The sequence below is a fragment of the Anolis carolinensis genome, chromosome 4, assembly GCF_035594765.1.
Source record: "Anolis carolinensis isolate JA03-04 chromosome 4, rAnoCar3.1.pri, whole genome shotgun sequence".
Lineage (NCBI taxonomy): Eukaryota > Metazoa > Chordata > Lepidosauria > Squamata > Dactyloidae > Anolis > Anolis carolinensis.
In genome coordinates this window covers 89300028-89319925 of record NC_085844.1, presented here as the reverse complement: position 1 = coordinate 89319925, position 19898 = coordinate 89300028, and the positions used below count along the sequence as shown (strand labels likewise).

At 37.3% G+C, this 19898-nt stretch overlaps 1 protein-coding gene and 1 long non-coding RNA gene across 6 annotated transcripts in view; one reads left to right on the top strand and one right to left on the bottom strand.

Moving 5' to 3' along the window:
* Window positions 1-647, bottom strand: part of LOC103280596 (uncharacterized) — a 56071-nt gene extending 55424 nt beyond the window's left edge. For both annotated transcript variants that reach the window (XR_507423.3, XR_507425.3), the window contains exon 1: window positions 609-647. This is a non-coding gene — a long non-coding RNA (uncharacterized LOC103280596). The remainder of the gene's footprint in view (window positions 1-608) is intronic.
* The window catches only part of kcnt2 (potassium sodium-activated channel subfamily T member 2), a 299494-nt gene that overhangs the window by 219554 nt on the left and 60042 nt on the right, over window positions 1-19898 (top strand). For all 4 annotated transcript variants that reach the window (XM_062980761.1, XM_062980760.1, XM_062980759.1 and 1 more), the window contains exons 15-19: window positions 4132-4240; window positions 8484-8633; window positions 12967-13196; window positions 15986-16202; window positions 18695-18800. In XM_062980761.1, coding sequence (XP_062836831.1) covers window positions 4132-4240; window positions 8484-8633; window positions 12967-13196; window positions 15986-16202; window positions 18695-18800 — 812 coding nt within the window. The remainder of the gene's footprint in view (window positions 1-4131; window positions 4241-8483; window positions 8634-12966; window positions 13197-15985; window positions 16203-18694; window positions 18801-19898) is intronic.

Below are 19898 nucleotides of genomic sequence, written 5' to 3'. Positions count from 1 at the left end.
AATTCATGTGTGACTGGAATCTAGGAATGTGTAAATGTTTCAAATCTTACTGTGAATAAATCATGGGGTTGTCATTGGAGTTAATAGTTTTAAGAAAGAACATTGGTTTGCTTTCTAAATTTTCTGCACCTTCTCTTTATAAATCTCTATAAAGATGTAAGCCAATTGTGATTTTTTTTCCCTAACCTGTAAAGTCATTGAAGAGTACAGGTGAATTATAATAATGACTCTCCAAAGCAAACTTTCTAAGGGGAAAAATTAAAAGCCTGTTCCCTTTTTTGTGTATTGAGGAACATAGATTGACTTTTTTGCTGAGAAATTTAATGAACCAGGGTTAAATATTTATTTATTTACTACATTTATTCCCACTCTTTTCACCCTGAAGGGAACTCAGAGCGGTTTACAAAATATATGTACATACAATAAATTATATTTTAGCATGGCACAATATTAGCATTATATATTACTATATTGTACTATACCACTACCCTGTAATATTATTAGTAATATTACATGTAATGTATTATTATATATATATATATATATATATATATATATATATATATATATATTATTAGTGTAGTATTCTTCGTATGAAACAAACTCACCAGCCAGCAGAGTCTTGTAGCAAAGGTGTTTATTCAAACACTAGGAAGGCTACTGAGGTTTTGGCTGCAGCCATCAGTAGTCAAATACATTACAGGTGTAACAACCAGAAAGTGTGGCTTAAAGGCACAGTATACCACAATTAGTAGTATTATATTGTATTAAATTACAACATTATTATCAATATTATATGTATATATACAATATATTATATTATGTATTATTGTATATACAGTAGAGTCTTGCTTATCCAACCTTCGCTTAGCTAACATTCTGGATTATCCAATGCAGTCTGCCTTTTAGTAGTCAGTGTTTTTGTAGTCAATCTTTTCAATACATTGCAATGTTTTGGTGCTAAATTCATATATACAGTAATTACTACATAATGTTACCATGTATTGAACTGCTTTTTCTGTCGATTTGTTGTAAAACATAATGTTTTGGTGCTTAATTTGTAAAATCATAATGTAATTTGACGTTTAAAAGGCTTTTCCTTAATCCCTCCTTATTATCCAACATTTTCGCTTATCCAACATTCTGCTGGTCCGTTTATGTTGGATAAGTGAAACTCTACTGTATGTATGTGTGTATGTATATATATATATATATATGTGTGTGTGTGTGTGTGTGTGTGTGTATATATACATACAATATTATTTGCATAGCATGTTACTAGGAAGAAGGGCCCCCTTTCTTCGCTCTGGCTTCAGAGCAGCAGTTGGTAATGGAAGGAGGGGCCTCTAACTGATGGCATAGGAGATAAGGCGGAACTGTCTTCCTGGCTCCTCTTCTTCGTTCTGGCCTCAGAGCCTAAGTTGGTGATGGGAGGAGGGGCCTCCAACTGATGGCATAGGAGACAAGGCGGAACTGTCTTCCTGGCTCCTCTTCTTCGTTCTGGCCTCAGAGCCTAAGTTGGTGATGGGAGGAGGGGCCTCCAACTGATGGCATAGGAGACAAGGCGGAACTGTCTTCCTGGCTCCTCTTCTTCGTTCTGGCCTTATAGCCTAAGTTGGTGATGGGGGAGGGGCCTCCAACTGATGGGGGGAGTTGGGCAACCTGGCAGGCAGATGCCTGGACATGGAACGGGGGTGGGGGGTAGCATGTGGGCACGTGGCAGCTGATCTTAAGCTGCATCTGACTGCCACATGAGATAAGCTGTCATGTGGGAGGAGCGTTTCTTCCCCCCCCCCATTAGCCTTGCCAGAACCAATCAGAAGAAGAAAGCAGATCACAGGTCTCTTTGCAAACTGGTCTATATATACAATTTTTCTATGGCATCCTGGCATATGAGAGGGAAAGGGAGAGGGAGAGGGAGAGGGGAGAGAGAGAGAGAGAGAGAGAGAGAGAGAGAGAGAGAGAGAGAGAGAGATTGTGTGCTAGCTCACTGTGTTTTATATCTCAGTGCTGTTGTTGTTGTTTAGTGCTTAGGAATTGCTTTTTGAGAATTCCACCCTTTTCCCTTTGCATTTAATTTTCTGAGTTAATATTGTTCATATAATCTTTCTTTTATTTTACTAGCAATTTTGCTTTAAGTTGACTGTGTGTTGGATAAGTTTAGGGAATATCCTGACTCCTTTGAGACCACATGGGCAGAATTTTCTCAGCTCTATTTTCTGGCTTCTGTACTCTGTTCTGCATCAGCAGTCTAAATTCCTCCTCCCCCCAAAAATAAAAAAGCCCTTTCTTCTTTTTGTTCACCTCTTTGACTTTCAGTCTTTGCTATTCCCTCCTCAGCCCTAGCCTCTGGTTGTGTATTTGTGTACTCTGGGACCAGTCGAGCAGCCTTCCTTCTTTAGTTGTAGATTTTTTTTTTTTTACTAAAAATCAATGGATGACCCAAATGTTCTGAAACTTGGGGGACTTTCAGTCATAAATGTGCCCTCCAAGTGTGGCCATTTTTGTCTCGATAGCCATAAAAATTACAGAAACAGTAGCCTCACCAGTCCCCCCCATTGCCACCAATGGGTTGAGTCTTCCTGGATCAAAAACAGAACTTCCGGCTGATGGATCATAAAATGGTATTTCCACCCAAATTTTCCAGTAAGCGGAATTGAGAGGGTGAAAAAGGAATCAAAATGGGATAGGTTATTGACAAATTGTACACTCCTAGTAATTAATATACATAATCTAAATCAAAGTAAGAAAGAAAGATAACTGCCTTGTTATATGTTCCTAATGAAATGTAAAAAGCAGTGGTGATGATAACAAAAGGTTGTGTGGGCTGTAGAAGTAAAAAAGAAAAAAGAACAAAAAGAAATAGAAGGGTAGGAAGATGCAGTTATTGAACGGATTTTGACAAAGGGATTGTCTCCACAGTACAGCTGATCCTGTAAGTATTCGTTGAGCATTTCTTTCCATCACATTTTAAAAAAATTATTTACATGGTCATTACATTTTTTTTCATAATGATTTAATTAGCTAGTTTTAAATGTCTTTATTTTCTTTATGCTTTAAAAATACAAATACATCAGCTAGGGTATCCTGCTTGCATTTACTTTTAACTGTTGGATTGTACAGTGTATTATACAGATGTTCACTTGACGTTGTTTGTGTAAATCTTTATGACCATTGGTCAGAGCATTAATAAATTGACTGATTGAGCTAGGGTATGTTCATTAACAGACCTAGATATAACAAATGAAGAATGCAGTCATATGTATCTTTACTTGCATGGAAACTATTGAATTCAATGGGGCTTACTTCTAGCAGACAGAAGATTCTTCATGTCCCTTTTTTCAAAACTACAGCCATATTCCAGACACTAGTCTTTTCAAGAAACTGTAGTGATTCGTCTGCTTTCTATTTGCAACATTCAGTTGATCAGTGAATGCAACATGTGGATAGCAGTGATCCAGTACATTTTGTTTACTTGGACTTCAATAATCTTTTTTGACAAAGCTACTCAACAAAAGCTTCTGATCAATTGGGAAGCCATGTGCCAAAAAGAGAAGTCCTCTTATGGATATGAAATGGTCTATACAACAAGAGGCAGAAGACAGGAAGAAATGAACAGTTCTCAAGATGGAGAGATGCAAACTATAGAATAAGATCCCAAGGACATGTATCTGAACCCATGGTTTTCAAATCGTTCATTAACACTCTGGAGCTTGAAATGTACAGAGAAGTAGGCAAAATTGATGATGACACCAAATTATTTAGGATGTTTAAATAAAATGTGGTAGGTGAAATGCCCCAGAAGGATTTTTTCCAAACTAGACGGGTGGAAATTAAAATAGCAAGTGTAATGTGATGTAAACTAATGTAGAATGAACAACATAGGAACACAATGTAAAATAAAACATAAAATAAAACAAAAATCCCAGTTTCATATGTATGATTCTGATGTGTGTGTGTGTGTGTGTGTGTGTGTGTGTGTGTATCCTTTCAGGCGAAATTGTGAGAAAACAATACACTATAGCTTGATTCAAAATTTAGCAGTATTACTTAATAATTTGTATTTGTATTTGTAATTTGAAAAAAGCCTCCTTTCTTTCTTTTCTCCCTCCTTTCTTATTTTCTTTGCAGATCATGTTGTATGTGAGGAGGAATTCAAATATGCAATGCTAGCTTTAAACTGCATTTGCCCAGCTACATCAACACTCATCACCTTGTTAGTTCATACCTCAAGAGGGCAGTAAGTATTAGAATTTTAATCAAGTGGTACAGAATTGCTTTTATTATTCCCTGAAATTAAAAGCAGCCTATTTATATTGCAGCAGACTCTTGGTATTGATGGATTTGATTCCAGGAAAGCCTCCCCCATCAGTCAATACCAAAATCCATGTATGCTCAAGTCTCAATGTATACAATGGCAAAGTGAAATGATGTCCCTTCTGTAAAATGACAAAATCAATTCTTGCTTTTTAGAAATTTTAAAACACTTTTGGGCTATGGATGGTCAAATGAATGGCTGCAAAATCCATGGATATGCAGGGTTGGTTGTATGCCACTTTTCTCCATATTTTGAACTATGTTTTACCTTGGATTAAGGTGTTAAATAATTTCCCTATGATATGTATGCACTTTCTCTCTCAATCTCTGTCCCTCTTTTTCTCTGCCCTCTGTTTTGCTCCATATCACCTGAGATCTGAAAAGAATTGAATGTGCAAAGTTTCACAAAGTTTCAAAACATAGCAGACCTTGTGTTGACCAGGTCTTCTGGAGTGGTTTGCCTATGAATGTGCAGCCTCACTCTAGATCAGGGGTTCTCTCAAACTGTGCTCCATGGAGCCTTTGGAGCTCTGCGGGTTATAATGAGGGGCTCCGTGGCACCATGCTGCTTCCCTCTTTCTTCTCTTTCCGCCTCCTGAAAAATGCAGGGAGATTAAAGTTTTAAGCTGCTGGAAACAGCAGCAGCAGAAGCATCCCAGGGCATAGACCCTTTCTCCTTCACTGCTCAGACTCATTTTTCTCACCACCCAGACCCTTTCCCCCTTCTTTCTTTACTTCCAAAACCCTATTTCCCTCCCACCACTCAGAGTGTGCTTTGATTGTGTTTTTCCTGCATAGCAGGCATGAGTTGGACTGGATGGCCTCTGGAGTTTCTGCTAATAATAATAATGATGATGATGATATCATTATTATTATTATCAACAACAACTCCAAAGGATAGATGGTGATCTGTTGGGGGTGCTTTGACTGTGCTTTTCCTGCATGGCAGAAGAAGGTTGCACTGTATGACCTTGGCAGTCTTCCACATTTTTTTTCCGTGTCAAGAGCAACTTGAGTTGCTTCTGGAGTGAGAGAATTGGCCATCTGCAAGGACGTTGACCAGGAGACACCCGGATTTTTTTTTGATGTTTTACCATCCTTGTGGGAGGCTTCTCTCATGTCCCCGCGTGGAGCTGGAGCTGATAGAGGGAGCTCATCCGCACTCTTCCCGGGTAGGATTCGAACCTGGCAGCTTTCAGGTCAGCAACCCAATCTTCAAGTCACTTAGTCCACTACGCCATCTGGAGGCTCCCATGAAATACTGTTAAGTTTATGTTGGTTAAAATTGTTCTTTATTTTAAATATTGTATTGTTCTTTCTTAATTCACACACTTTCCATCCATCTGCCACAAGCCTAGCCCATTCCTGATATAAATACATTATATATAATATATAATATAATATATAACCTTTTTTGGGGCCCCACAAGAAACCTTTGCTTCAAAAATGCTCCATGGCTGAAAAGGTTTGAGAATCTCTGCTCTAGATTATTTCATATAAATCAAAAAGATCTAATTAATGAAATCTCTGGTGAAAAATTAAAGGTCCTGAAAATTGTTTTTGGAAATAATGACTTCTGCTCAGAGGGCTGGTACTCACATTCTGGAACCAACCTGATAACATTACTTTAGAAAATGCACCTCCAAATTCCACATACGTATCATATGTCCCCATATATCACATTAACTTCTACTATAATTAAAGGTAAGATTGGGATTTACTCATGGAGAGTAAGCATTTCTAATCACTATGTCATGCAGCTGCTCCCAGTTTCTTAGCAACACCTGAGAGCAATGGCAGTGATTTTTGACTCTGTGTGCAAGAATCATCTTCAGTTATCTGTCAATGTGCTGAACCCATTTTGGGGACAGGGCTCAGCATGAGTTTAAGTACAAACTAAAACTCAAAATGCACCTACTATCCTACTGACAGAGAAGCTATCAGCAATCTGTGCCTGAGCGATCATCATCTACCTCCCACCAGCTCTTGAAACTGGATGCAGTGGTACAATGATAGATTTGTTAATACAAACAATGTTGGGGATAGATTGGATCTATCACAGCATATTAAGCTGGATGGCCTGCATATAAACATCCAGGCCTGCATTTCTACTTGTGTACACTCAATTAATCAGTCAGATGTATTGAAGTGTTGACATAAAATTCAACAATTAGTTCAGCAAGACTAACGCAAAGGTAGCAATTGAGTCATCCTCCAGATGTTGAATTGCCGTTGAGTTAGTCTAAGATATTAGCTCTACCACTTTCTGTGAAACAAGAACACAGAGCTGAATGTTGGGCCATGAATCAAATTAGGAAGGAGATAAATGCACAAGTATTATTTTGCAAAAGGACTGTTTTCATAGAATCATACAGTTGGAAGAGAACACGTGGGCCATCCAGTCCAACCCCCTGCCAAGAAGCAGGAAAATCGCATTCAAAGCATTTAGTTCAATCTGTGCACAATATTGGTCAAGATGGAGAGACTTTACTTGGACACATTAGTGATTTATAGAGCTTAAGCTTTTTATTGACGAACAACCCCATCATATTGAGAGGGGAAAGCATGGGTGACCGCTCTTTTAGCATAGAGAATCACCCCTCTTGTGTCAAGTTCTGCCTCCCCATCACACTCACATGTGGAAACCTAAGAACTGGCAATACATGTTACATCTAACATTCATCATATGGTCAAGTATTACTTTAAAAAAACAATCAAGAGGAACATGAAGGGAGACTGACACCAGTTTAAAACCATTTCTTTCCATGGGATAATATTGTTCTGCCCCACATCACATATAATAGAAGAGACAGTGCTCCAGATTACAACCATTTCTTTCTATGGGATAAAATTGTTCTTCCACAAACCCCATAATACAAGACAGGATATTTCTGCCTCTTTTCCACCCTGGAACATGTGATAAGCTCAGTGCTTCTCTATGCTTGAAAAGAGACTGAAGTGCCCTACAACTGAGAAATTTCTTAATGTGATAAGGTGGCTAGTGAAAGTATGCACGAATTGTTTAACATATGTGGGAAGGTTTATAGAATAAAGCCTTATGAGCACAAACATAATCATTTCTATAAATGAATGGATGTTCCCAGGATTGGACAGCCAATTTCAAAATTGTTCTCACTACTTTATCTGTGACATTAATCCTTGCAATTACAACAATTATGAAGAGAGCTGGCAAGGCAGACCCAAAATTTGGTTCAGAGATTGTGACTCACAGAATGGCTTTGGATATAATAGTTTAGGAACTCAAAAATAAAAGACTAAATTCTAGAATATACTTTTGTGCCCAGAATTGCAGCTCCCAGAAGCCATGGTCACAAACTAGTAGTGAAAAACACTACCTGTATATGACCATGGCTTCACTGATGCATCACTGATATATATAAAACAGGTGTTTCTCTTTCTCTCCCTGCTACCAATATCTTTAAAAGCTCTATGCCCGGGAAGAATGCAAACAGCTGAATCCTCTCTTCATCATAGAGATGCAATATAGGGAAAGGTTATGCCAGATAACATTTATACTAGTTAGGTAGCTTTCACAGTAAAAGGAGCCTGCCAAAAGAAAGGTAGCAACTCCTGTGGAACTGTTCCTGTGATTATATTTCTGGCTCAGAATTGTGTTACATTGAATTCTAGTCTTGCAATGCCAGTGGTGAAGTGCATGCTATGTCCCATTAAGAGAATGTAAGTATTTCAAGGAGAATCTGGCCATTGTGTTTGCGAATAAAACACTGGCATGTACTCAATGGACTCTTTTGCGCTTTGTGTAACCCCCACCCCCAGATGAATAAAAAACCAAAAGCATCAAGGCAGGCAAATGTTAATTTACTAATGATGCCAATTTCATGGGCACCTGCTGAAAGAATCAAAATGGAAATCAGCAATCCCCAACAACTGTGAATTATAATCAGCTTTAATGTGTTCAGCCAAAAGTATGCACAGTTCTGAAAATATAGTAATTATTTTTTAAAATAATTACTATATGCAATTATGTGCATGACTATTTTTTATGCAAAGGACAAGACTACGAAATATAACTTACGTGTGCTGTTGTTTATTACCAATCATATATTATGACCATGAATGGAGAAAAGGCATTGCCACTTTATCTGTATGGTAAAATGCTGATCCTTCCCCTTTTTGCATTTCAGAGAGGGTCAGCAGTCACCAGAACAATGGCAGAAAATGTACGGCAGATGCTCTGGTAATGAAGTCTATCACATTAACCTGGAGGAGAGTGTGTTTTTTGCTGAATATGAGGGAAAGAGTTTCACATATGCATCTTTCCATGCACACAAAAAGTATGTTTCATTTCTAACAGTGGAATTTAACATGACTTCCTTAGATAAATTCTTGCTTTGGTCCACTGGGAATGCATGGGGTTCTTGGTTTGATGGGTGAAACCTGCATGATGGCTGATAGGTTGCAGAACCATCTGCTTTGAGCATTTTGCAATATTAAACTGTTAAAACTGCATGTTAGGGATTTCTCTTCTTCAGAAGAGGAAGGGGAGCAGGAAAGTGTTCATGAATCTGAGGGTGAGTTGAAATCTGAGGAGGAGATTTTGCAAGTACCCACATTTCAGGAGAGGTGAAAGGAAACAGAGCAGAGACATCGTTCCAGAGCGCGTTTGAATGAATAGGCCCAATAGAGCTATCATCAGAATACTTCTTTATGTTTTAAAAGCGTATGGCACTTTATTACTGTTACTCATTTCCATGATACAGCACTTTATGAAACCTGTCCCCGCTGGTTGCTTTTAATTACTCTGATTTTATCTGCTTGGATTTTAATGTATTGTCAATTATTTTATTTTGTGTATTGTTGAAATGTTTTAAGTTTTTGTCAAATATGTTGTGTCATTGTTTCGGGCTTGTCCCTGTTGTGAGCCGCCCCGAGTCCCTTCGGGGAGATGGGGCGGGATATAAAAATAAAGATTAAGATTATTATTATTATTATTATTATTATTATTATTATTATTATTATTATTATTCAGTTACAATAGCTGCCAGAAATGCAGCTGAGTAATTAGGAACTGCCCTAGCAGCTGTGAGGGGACTCAGGGCTATAAAGCAGAAGCAGGTGCAGCCAGCTCTGGCTGGTAACAAACTGACTCTTTGCTCCCCTTGTGCCTGCTTCAAGTATGCATCTGGGAAACTGCTCCTAAGGATTTATTGCTGTTTCTTTGTCTTAAGTAAGACTGCTATTTGATTTGGGAATTTAACAGAGACTAAGAACTGTGTTTACCCTAAGACTTCCTTGCTTCCTTTTGCATTATTCCACTGAGTGTGCTGTACTTTATGTTTTGCTGAAGTAAAACAGATTTCATTTACTTACCACAGTGTTTTAAGGCTGTTCTTGAAAGACAAAACAGGACACTGCACTCCTTTCCTGAGTCCAGTGCTAGAACACCTACCCTTTACTTAGTGAGTTCCTAAGTGAAATTAGGAGCAAGATTTTCTAAGAAAATGATGCCCTGCCTGAATTCTATTCTATTATCACTGTCATCATTGCTTTCATTATCCTATGACTCATGTTGAATTGAGAACCAAGATTTTGGCCCTCAGAAGACATACTCCACCTTTTGGCACTCAGAAGACATATTCCCATGCACCACAAACAGCCTGACAACACTGCTGTTTGCCTATGTGCACTCTTCTAGCTAGGATTTCCTTAATTCCTCCTTTGATTTTTCTGTATTACCAAAGTCATGGTATATCTCAATCCGACAGATTCCTGGCTCAAGCTTTTCTTGCTTTACAGGCCCTGGACCCAATTGATGTCTCTTGCTCACATGAAAGGGTCAGGTGGTTTATCTCATTCCAAATAAACAAAAGTAATAAAGTGCAACGCAATTACCTTCATAAGATAAACTTGACATTGCTGCTGATTAGTTGCAAAGTATTTTGCTTAGCCTTGTTCTTCTTCAGGAATTTTAATTAGTGTTCTGACCCAATAAGAGGCCTTTAGGAAAAGTTGTTTATACTTAAAAAGTTACGTTAAGTATTGCTTCCTTGGATTTCTTATTAAGTAAAGAAAATTGAGGACAAATTCTTCTCACTCTTTGGTAAAACAACATAAATGAAAAGCATGCATTATCTACCACTGTGATAGTTTTCCTTTAATAATCAGTTGTTTATATACATCCTCGTATAAAATATTTTTTTTAGAATGGGCTGTTCTCATCTTCACATATGAGTCTCAGAGATATAACAAATTATAAAATGATGATTTAAAACTGAGAGACAATTTTCCCTTTACTTATTATCTATGGTTTATAAATAGATTCTAAGAACACATTATAGTTAAAAAACGCTCTGACAATAGATCTTTACTCAGAAATAATACAGTTTTACTAAGATGATTTCTGGGGTTTTTTTTTTGCAATAGAACATTATACTTCGAATTATTTGCCTTAAAAGAGGAATACAATTCTGATTTAGAAAGGTAGCTGACTTAACATAGAAAAGATTTTCCCCTTCCCCTCTTTACTTTGCTGTTATAACAGAGGAACTGTATTTGATCTCACTTTAGTGTGTCCTCAGAATTTGGGGGAATCCAATTTTGTGCAACCCTGGGTTCAAAAATAGGCTAATTGCATATCTGTTGTGGTGTTTTTGGCAGGATGCCTGGGAAAATCACTTCTTCCATGAGGCAATTTTTAAGGCAGTCTTCACATAATAGCTACAACTGCATTAGAAGAACCACTTAGAAATAAGGTGTGGGAGAAAAAGTCTGTTTGAAGTTGGCAGCCTTATTCTCCTAACAAAATATTTAATGTTTTGTCGACTTCCTCTTGTGCATTGCACTAATGTAACAAACAAATATACATGTAGTGGCAACAAAATTCTAGGCAATGTGTGTAATATCTGTAGTATATAATCTAAATACTAGAGTATATCATTGGCATCATGTATTTAACCAACTGGCATCATGTTTTTACCTCTGATGCCCAAAAACCTGCAAACCTGAAAGTATCTTCAGAAAAAAAAATTCTTGTTTCAGTTTTACTTCTGTGTCTCTAAGTCGTTGATATATTTTCGGTTGAAGCCTACTTTAGGATTATCTAGAACAGTGTTTCTCAGCCTATGGGTCACCAGATGTTTTCACCTTCAACTCCCAGAAATTCTAACAGCTGGTAAACTGGCTGGTATTTCTGGGAGTTGTAGGCCAAAAACCTGAGGACCTACAGGTTGAGAACCACTGATCTAGAGGTTTTAGACTTGTTTCCCCAGGGAGCTAGCCCAACATTTTGTGGTCTAGCATGAGTTTTCTATCATCCTCCCAAACCCTTCTTTCTGGGACCAGCTTCTTCCAGAGATAGCTCATTGTGTCCTCTGCTGTTACTGCACATGTGGAGAGTTAAACAAGCACTTCCAGGGAGACTTCCTCCATAAGGTCTCTTCTTGGAAGTGGGCTCCGATTCTTGCTAATCTTTTGTCTTTTACCTTTAGTGGACTTGTCTGTTTAACATGACATTACAGTTTCTCTCTGTGTTTCTTCGGTCTAATTCATGGGTTGCTTTTTCTCCATAATTTCACTCATGTGCTACTTATCACATGTGACCTCTTTTACCAAAACCTGAATTAAAAATGAATTTGGTGATTTGTAAATAATTGTGAATGCTTCTGGAATCAACAATTAGTCAAGCTTAAAGGAAAACAAATGAAATGGCACAAATTCACTGGTAAAGAAGAAGATGAGCTAATGATGAGGACAGAGATGTTGAACAATCAACAGAAACTGAAATAGTCTTCGATCTGTGTAGTCTAATCTCCAAAATTTTATTACTATTTAAAATTAAGTAAACATGTTTGTTTATGTTCAACTTTGGATGTTTGACTTGCTGTTTGCTTGATTATTGTATAAAGCATGACACAATCTGGTGCACAGTATGAATTGTACCTTCTGTATTTGAGTAGAGTTTGTCATGCAAACACTGCAGTGGTTTACACAAACCACAGATAATCTACAGTACCTTTAAGACTGCAACCAATTTAAAAATCTACTGGATTTATGTGAATCTTTGCATGGTGTGATAATAAGCATGGTTTCCTAGCTTATGCATGTGAGATAAAGTGTAAAACAGTCACTCTGCATGGCCAGTCAATATAAGTTATCCTCTCTCATCAAAACATAAGTTCCATGCATGGAATATTAATGAAAAACGTGTTTCTTGTCACATTCAAATGCATATTGGAAAGGATGTGATCATGGTCCCTTTCCAATCACAGAAATATTTTGCAAGCCCCATAAATATCTAAATTGTGCTGAAGTAATTGCAATCTGGGTACTTTAACCAGACATTATGTCAGTGTTATTAATTCAGTTCTTGTAAATCATTGTAGAAAAGGCAATCTAGTGAATGGTTTATATAAATAGTCCTATTGAACATTCTTCAAATGCTTAGTTTCTTCTGGTTCTCGTATATAACTTTATTGAAATGAATGAATATTGTAAATTATTTTTGGTCATGGGGGGGGGGCGTTCATGTAATGTATTTTCATATTGCTCAACTTGAGGTTTTGACAGAACATGATATACGCACCGAAATGAGTATACAAATATTGTAATATCCTGTATTTTGTTTAATTCTTGCTAACTGCATGTTATTTTTTCTTTTTTAAAATTAAGGTTTGGTGTCTGTTTAATTGGTGTTAGAAGGGAAGACAACAAAAATATTTTGCTGAACCCAGGTCCTCGCTATATTATGAGTGCCTCGGACATATGTTTTTACATCAACATCACAAAAGAAGAAAATTCTGCTTTCAAGAAAGAAGAACAGCACCGGAAAAATCAGTTGTCTAGATCACTTTATCATGGCCCTTCTCGGTTACCAGTGCACAGCATAATTGCTAGTATGGGTAAGCAAAAGTGAGACCACTCAGTCATTGCTGTGTTGATCATAAATCACAACAAAAGCAAACACACATGTACCCAGTGCAAGTGAAAGAATTAGAGCAAAAAGTAATGAGAGAAACAACTTCTTTATCACTTTATGGGAAAGCAGAAGATTGGCTCCAACCTTGCAAGCTTAAACTTTGCAATGACAGTTTAAGAATCCAGAAAGAGAAGATAATTTCTTTAAACACAGTTTACTGGATTCCTTTTTTAATGAGATAATCATAACAAATCTAAATATGACCCATATTTATTAGGGGTGTGCAAAATTTCAGGGGCAATTAGTAAGTCATATGAATTTGTACTAACAAAATGTACTCAAGGTTCAAAATTGAGCCCTTCTGAATTGAAATGAAACAAAACAGCCCCCTTGGGATTTTGGCGAGGGAGGTGTATTACATGCTCTTTCTTAGCCAATTACAGTTTGGATTTCAAATCCCAGGATTCCTTGCACCAGCTGGGAACAGCAGCTGCATCTGTTTTTTTTTTCCTGCAAGCTCTTCCTCCTCTCTTCTCCTGAGATAGAGAAAATTTTAAAGATATCCTAAAAATCAGTGGATGAGCAAAATGTTCTGAAACTTGGGGGACATAGAGTGGTAAATGTGTGCTACAATTGTAGCAAGTTTCATCATGCTAACTCTAAATCTGAGAGAGGGAAGAGCTCCACTTAAGAATAAATGTGGAGGTCACTCAATTTTCACTAAGCCAAATAAAGCAGGTTTTTTTTAGTTGTGCACACCTCTAATATTTATACTAGGGATGTGTTATCCATAAAAAATGGTTCAAAAATCATTACAAAACTAGTAGGCACTGGCATTTTGTTTCTAAAGTGTTTCTAAAGTATAGTTATTGAAAAATTTGTTACTATAATGAGAATTTCATTACTATTTAATTACAGTAATTACACATAAATTACTATAATTGGGGAAACCTCAGGGGCTCTCTCCTTTTCCTCCTTTTGAAAGCTATTGAGGTGAAGCTTGCTGAAATGGTAGAACACATTTACTTTGTTAGCTCACCAAAGTTCAGAATGTTTCATTTATTTATTTATTTATTTATTACAACATTTATATCCCGCCCTTCTCACCCAACAGGGGACTCAAGGTGGCTTACAATTTATCCACAGATTTTTGAGGAATTTTCAGTTTTTATAAACAACATTTAAAAACTACAAGAGCTATCTCCTTGAATTTTCTATATAATGACAAGACATAACAGGAGATCATTCTACCCAGCTTTCAGAAATATTCATACATCTACTGATTTCAGGGATTTTAAAAATATTTTGACAAAAATGTTTTCTTAAATCCACAACAGCTATCTCATTGAATGTATCTCATATTAACCAATAGAAACCGGCATTAACCAGTTCTACATTTTCATAGAATCCTAGAGCCATCTAAACGAAACCTCTACCAGGCAGAAGAACACCAACAAAACTTTACTGACAGATGGCCATCCATCCTCTAAACCAATTAATATGCTTTCCCTATAGTATGGGGGCCATCCATTTAGAGATTTCTTCCCAGCCCAGCACAGCAATTTACTTACTAGAAGTATCCGTCAATCCTCCTCTTTGCAGATTCAACCATTCAATGGAACTCTGACTGGCTGCTGTTAGGGAGGGACAAATCTTCCTCTCTGCTACCCTGATTGGTGCTTTCTGATGCTGCGCAGGATTCAGAGAAATGTAATTTTGGGCAGGGCCTTTTGAATTATCTGATATAGAGCCTATTCCTTCCCAAACTACATTTCTGTGCTGTTCCCAGAAAACAGTGCTCCCTCTTTTTCCTGCTCTTAATGCTGAAAATCCATTAATTAAAAGAAAAGGCGGCAAGGCACCAAGGCAGGCTTTTTGGTTTTGCTTTGCTTCCTTGCACTGAAAAGGGAACTGACTCTGGGAGCTTTCAGAGACTTACAAAACTAAAATGAAAAATTATGGGGTAAGCTTTGATTCTTAAATCTTTGACACGGGCCACGTCTATATATTGGATATTGCCTCGTAAGTACAAAATTTAGCCAATTTGATCTAAATTATGAAGCAAATAAAAAAATCTATACCCCACACAAAAATGGTGCATGGGTCTCCAAATTGGATGGAGGAGGGGACAGTTGGGACTGGTAGTGTAAAGGGGACAAGGAGAGTGGGTATAGGGTCTGTGCTGGTGACGCCTATGGTGGTGGTCTCAGAAGATGTGGACTTAATAGAACTGTGAATTTTTCATAATGAAGCCTTCCTCCTGCTCTTGGAATTCTGTATTAAGGCTAGATCCAGTGAGGTTGCTACCATAAGAGAAGCTTCTGCAACCTATATAAATACGATACGTTCAGACAATTGCATTCTGGCAAATGTATGTATTATTTGGACTTGAAATCATGACTGGTATTTACCCACCTGCTGAGAAGTATTTGTTCAGCTGCCAAGGCAGGGAAATTGTCTTGCTCAAAAGAATATAAACAACCCTTTTCCGCTTTATTCCTGATGTGCTAAGTGAAGACTTAGCTTTGACTAGTCTGACAAAATTGAAAAGAGATCGTCTGTTGATTCTCAAAGAGGTAAGCTCAGTTAAAAGAGGGTTCAGTTCCCCACTCACTTATGTTAGCATAAAGACACAATTCTGTTTGTAGCCTGCTACCATAAGTGGCTGCAAACACTTTTTGTCCCTATTCCTATTGATTAAATAAAAACATGTTGATATTTTCCCTTCATTGTTACTTAAAGTTTCTGGCTTGTCTCTGCTTTTCCTCATAGGGACAGTGGCTATAGACTTGCAAGATACAGGATGCAGATCTCCAAGTTCAGCTACTTTAACCCTTCCTTCAGAAGCAGGCAAAGGAGGCAGAAGGCCAAGTATTGCACCTGTGTTGGAGGTTGCCGACTCTACAGCTCTTCATACTTGTGACCTCTTAAGTGACCAGTCAGAAGATGAAACAACTCCCTCAGATGAAGAAGTTTCAAATGGCTTAGAGTAAGTCCAGCTCACATACCAAATTTTGCATGTTTAAAAAAGACATAGAATGGGAATAAGGAAATGTGTTGTCTTGTGATGGAACTCATTAAATGCACTTCATGAATACTTGTATCTCTATGAGCTTCTCAGGTGCTAAAGTGCTGCATTCAAGTAAAAAAGGTAAATGAAAAGGAAAAAATGAAGAAAATCCGGCTTTGAAATAAAGTTTGGAAAATTACTTTCAAGAAAAATGAGTATAATGATATACTGAGCCGCACTCTGGCAACCAGGATATCATCATACTATTGCTAAAATATTAATAGTAGGCATGTATGATAAAAATTGTTCTAAACTGTGTTCAAAGGTAGGGGGTGCTGTCACTTTGTTTCCAAGGTTCTTTCTGAATTTTGGGGGTAAAAAATTTGAAACTTTATGAAACTTCCAAATCTTTGTAAGTACCTCATTAATGGCAGTTACGCATGCACATTAAGAAAAACATTACTGCCAATGGGGAAACATGAGGGACTCTTCTCTCCCTTATTTTTTAGCTATCCTGATGACATTGCTACAGTGGTAGAACACATTTACCACTGTTACCTCACCAAATTTCGGAACATTTGACTTATCCACAGATTTTTTGGCAAATATCCAAAATTTTTATAAAAAACATTTTTAATAATAAAAAATCTGTTCCTGATTTGAAAGTGTTATTTCCTGTTTCATTGGGCTGTCTTTACTTGGAAAGTCATTCTACTTCAGAAACTTTGTTTTTGTGGCAGAAACTTTGTTAAATTGGTGGAGATAGACTCACCAAAGCAAAATGTGCTATTTATAGGATGATGTCCCTTGTGCAAAGACAAAATTTTGGCAGTGTAATAAAGTTTTGTCAAGTTTTTATGACAGAACCAATTAAGCAATGACATTTATCACCCAGGAACATAAATCATCAAGGGACATCTAGACTGACCTTCTTCTGCACAGGAAGGCACCATCAAAACTCTCCTGACATTCAATTAATATGCTTTTCTCTATTGAGTTGGAGGGAAACCCCAACAATAATTTAGGATATTATTTTTTTCAGCCCAGCACAGAGGTTAGCTTACTTATTAGAGAGGGATCATAGACTCAAAGAGTTGGAAGAGATCTTGTGGGCCATCCAGTCCAACCCCCTGCCAAGAAGCAATGGAAATTGCATTCTCTGATTAGCAGGAATGTATTGATGGTTAAAGTGGCTTGGCACTAGAACCCATTGTCTAGGTTGTAAAGTTTCCTCCTCTAGATAATATTTTCACAAGGCATCTGGGCAAGTACCTATTCAGGATGCTTTAGCTCAGGCATGGGCAAATTTCAGCCCTCCAGGTGTTTTGGACTTCAACTACCACAATTCCTAACAGCTGGAATTGGCCCAAGCCTTTTGCTCGAATTCCTGCATTGAGCTTTGGGTTGGATTTGATGACCTTTGGGATAACTCCTTTCAACTCTCTGACATTCTGTGAGTTGCATGGAAACATTAATCCTGAAAGATTTAGTGCAGGAGCCCCATAAAACAAAATGCTCCATTTTGTGTTTTCCTCATCTGTTTGCAATAAAGAAAATAGATCAATCACAGTCCTTCTCTTTGCAGATACCGTGACTGGTGCTGGGGAGGGGCAAACCTCTCTGTCCTCTATGATGCATCTGGGAAATATAGTTTTAAAGCAGGGATATGGCTCCTTGGTTACTATTGGGGTAACTTCAGGGGCTGCTATCTCCTTCATTTTTAAAGTTATTGGGGTGAAATTTGCCACAATAGTAGGAAAAATTATTATGGTTTACCCATCAAGTTTAATAATGTTTTAGTTATCCACAGAATTTTGGGTAATTTTTAACGCTTTTAAAAACAACATTTTTTAAAGACTACAAGAGCAATCTCTGCCTCCCTCTCTCTCCTCCGTCAGCCCTGATTGGCTGAGAAGGGCTTAGTCACAGCTACATCTGAAGACATCCAAGACTTAAGAATTGAAAGCTCCTTTTGGTTCAAATATTTAATATTGGTGGGGGCAGTGAGCAAGTGTGTCGGAACTTGCCTCAGAAGTGCTAAACTTCCGAATTACATCCAAATGTGCCAGAAGTCAATTAGATGAGCAAGCCAGAAGTGTTTATATAGCACCAAGGTCAAAAGTTTGATTATTTCTTCTCCAAGAGTCCAAGAAAGATGGAATCAACATATGTGACAGAGAGAGAGAAAAAAGATCAAAGAAAGAGCAATAGAACCAGAGAAGATACGGTGTTTTGCAGCTATATGACAAATTCAGGTTGCTATAAAGAGGCATTTTGTGAGTTTATTTAGGGAGAAAGAAGCACAGTCCCTAGTTACTTGGTATCTCCTTAATCCAGAAGCCATATTCTTAATTGATTGATGCTACACTCATTTGAGTGTAGTAATAGCAAAATCTTTGACCTGTGGAAATGTCTTGTGGGATTGTTTATAACTCACAGCAACAATAACATCCATTTCTTACTTGTCCTAGGTATTTGAAAGGCTATCCTCCTTACTCTCCTTATATAGGAAGCTCTCCTACCTTCTGCCATTTGCTTCAGGAAAAAGTGCCCTTCTGCTGTCTAAGGCTAGATAAGGTAAAATTGTTGTTGATTTATGCAATGCTGTTTCTCATTGTAGATTTGGTACATTTGGGATGGAAAGAATATACAAATGTTTGAGGAATAATTACAAAGTTTTTGAGTATTCAGAAACCCAGATTATGAAAATTTCATACTGAACAGAATCTTCACAGTTTGCAAAAAATTTTTGCAAATTTTCTCTGTGGTTATTTTGCTCAGAAAACAGCCTTTTCTGCAAAGAGATTATTATTTCAGTATTAAAATATTTTCCATAATGTTGTTTGATATGCAGAAAAGTATTTTCATGCAAATGAACCTTGTATGTTTTTATGCAGAAGAAATCCCTAATTACAGCAAAACAACTATATTAATATTTTGCTCAGAATATGTCCTGAACTGCAAATAATGTTGAAAAGCTGTATGGCTTTCATAGACTTCCTCACAATGGAAAAAAATTGCTGCAATTACTCATTTCTATACCTAAAGGCACCTAACATATTTTGGAAGCTAAGCAGAGTCAGATTTGGTTAATACATGGATGGGAGTTTGCCGAGGAATGCCAGGTGTTGAAGGCTTTATTTCAGAGAAAGATTGGCAAAACCATCTCTGAGTATTTCTTGTCTAAAATCCATAGGGTCATCATGAGTCAACAGGCAACTTGAAAGCTCACATACACACAACCATACATTCAATAAGAAATTTGGTGAGCAATTGCATCTCTAATATTAAGGCAAATTACCTTGGCTTAATATAGTCACTGATGCATTGTAACAATTCCCAGAAATTATTTGCTACCCTTGTTTTTCTGAAAGAGGCAACTGCAATGTTGCCATAGAATTTACACAAGAGGAGCTTTCACTCTGCAGTAATTCTGTTGGGAGCAATAGATTCTTTCAGAGAAGCTTCAGAGTTATTTTCATTAGTCGCCAATGAGACATTATAGTTCTTCTCATTACTTGGAATGTTTCCATATAACTAAAAAAAATACTGTCCAAAAACATGTTGCTGCTTTGTGCAAAGAACAAAAATGCATTCCCGCCCTTCTTGAATGTTATTTTCTATATTGACATCCCCTAGCAAACTGCATTTGTGTCCAAGATCATTAAAAACTCT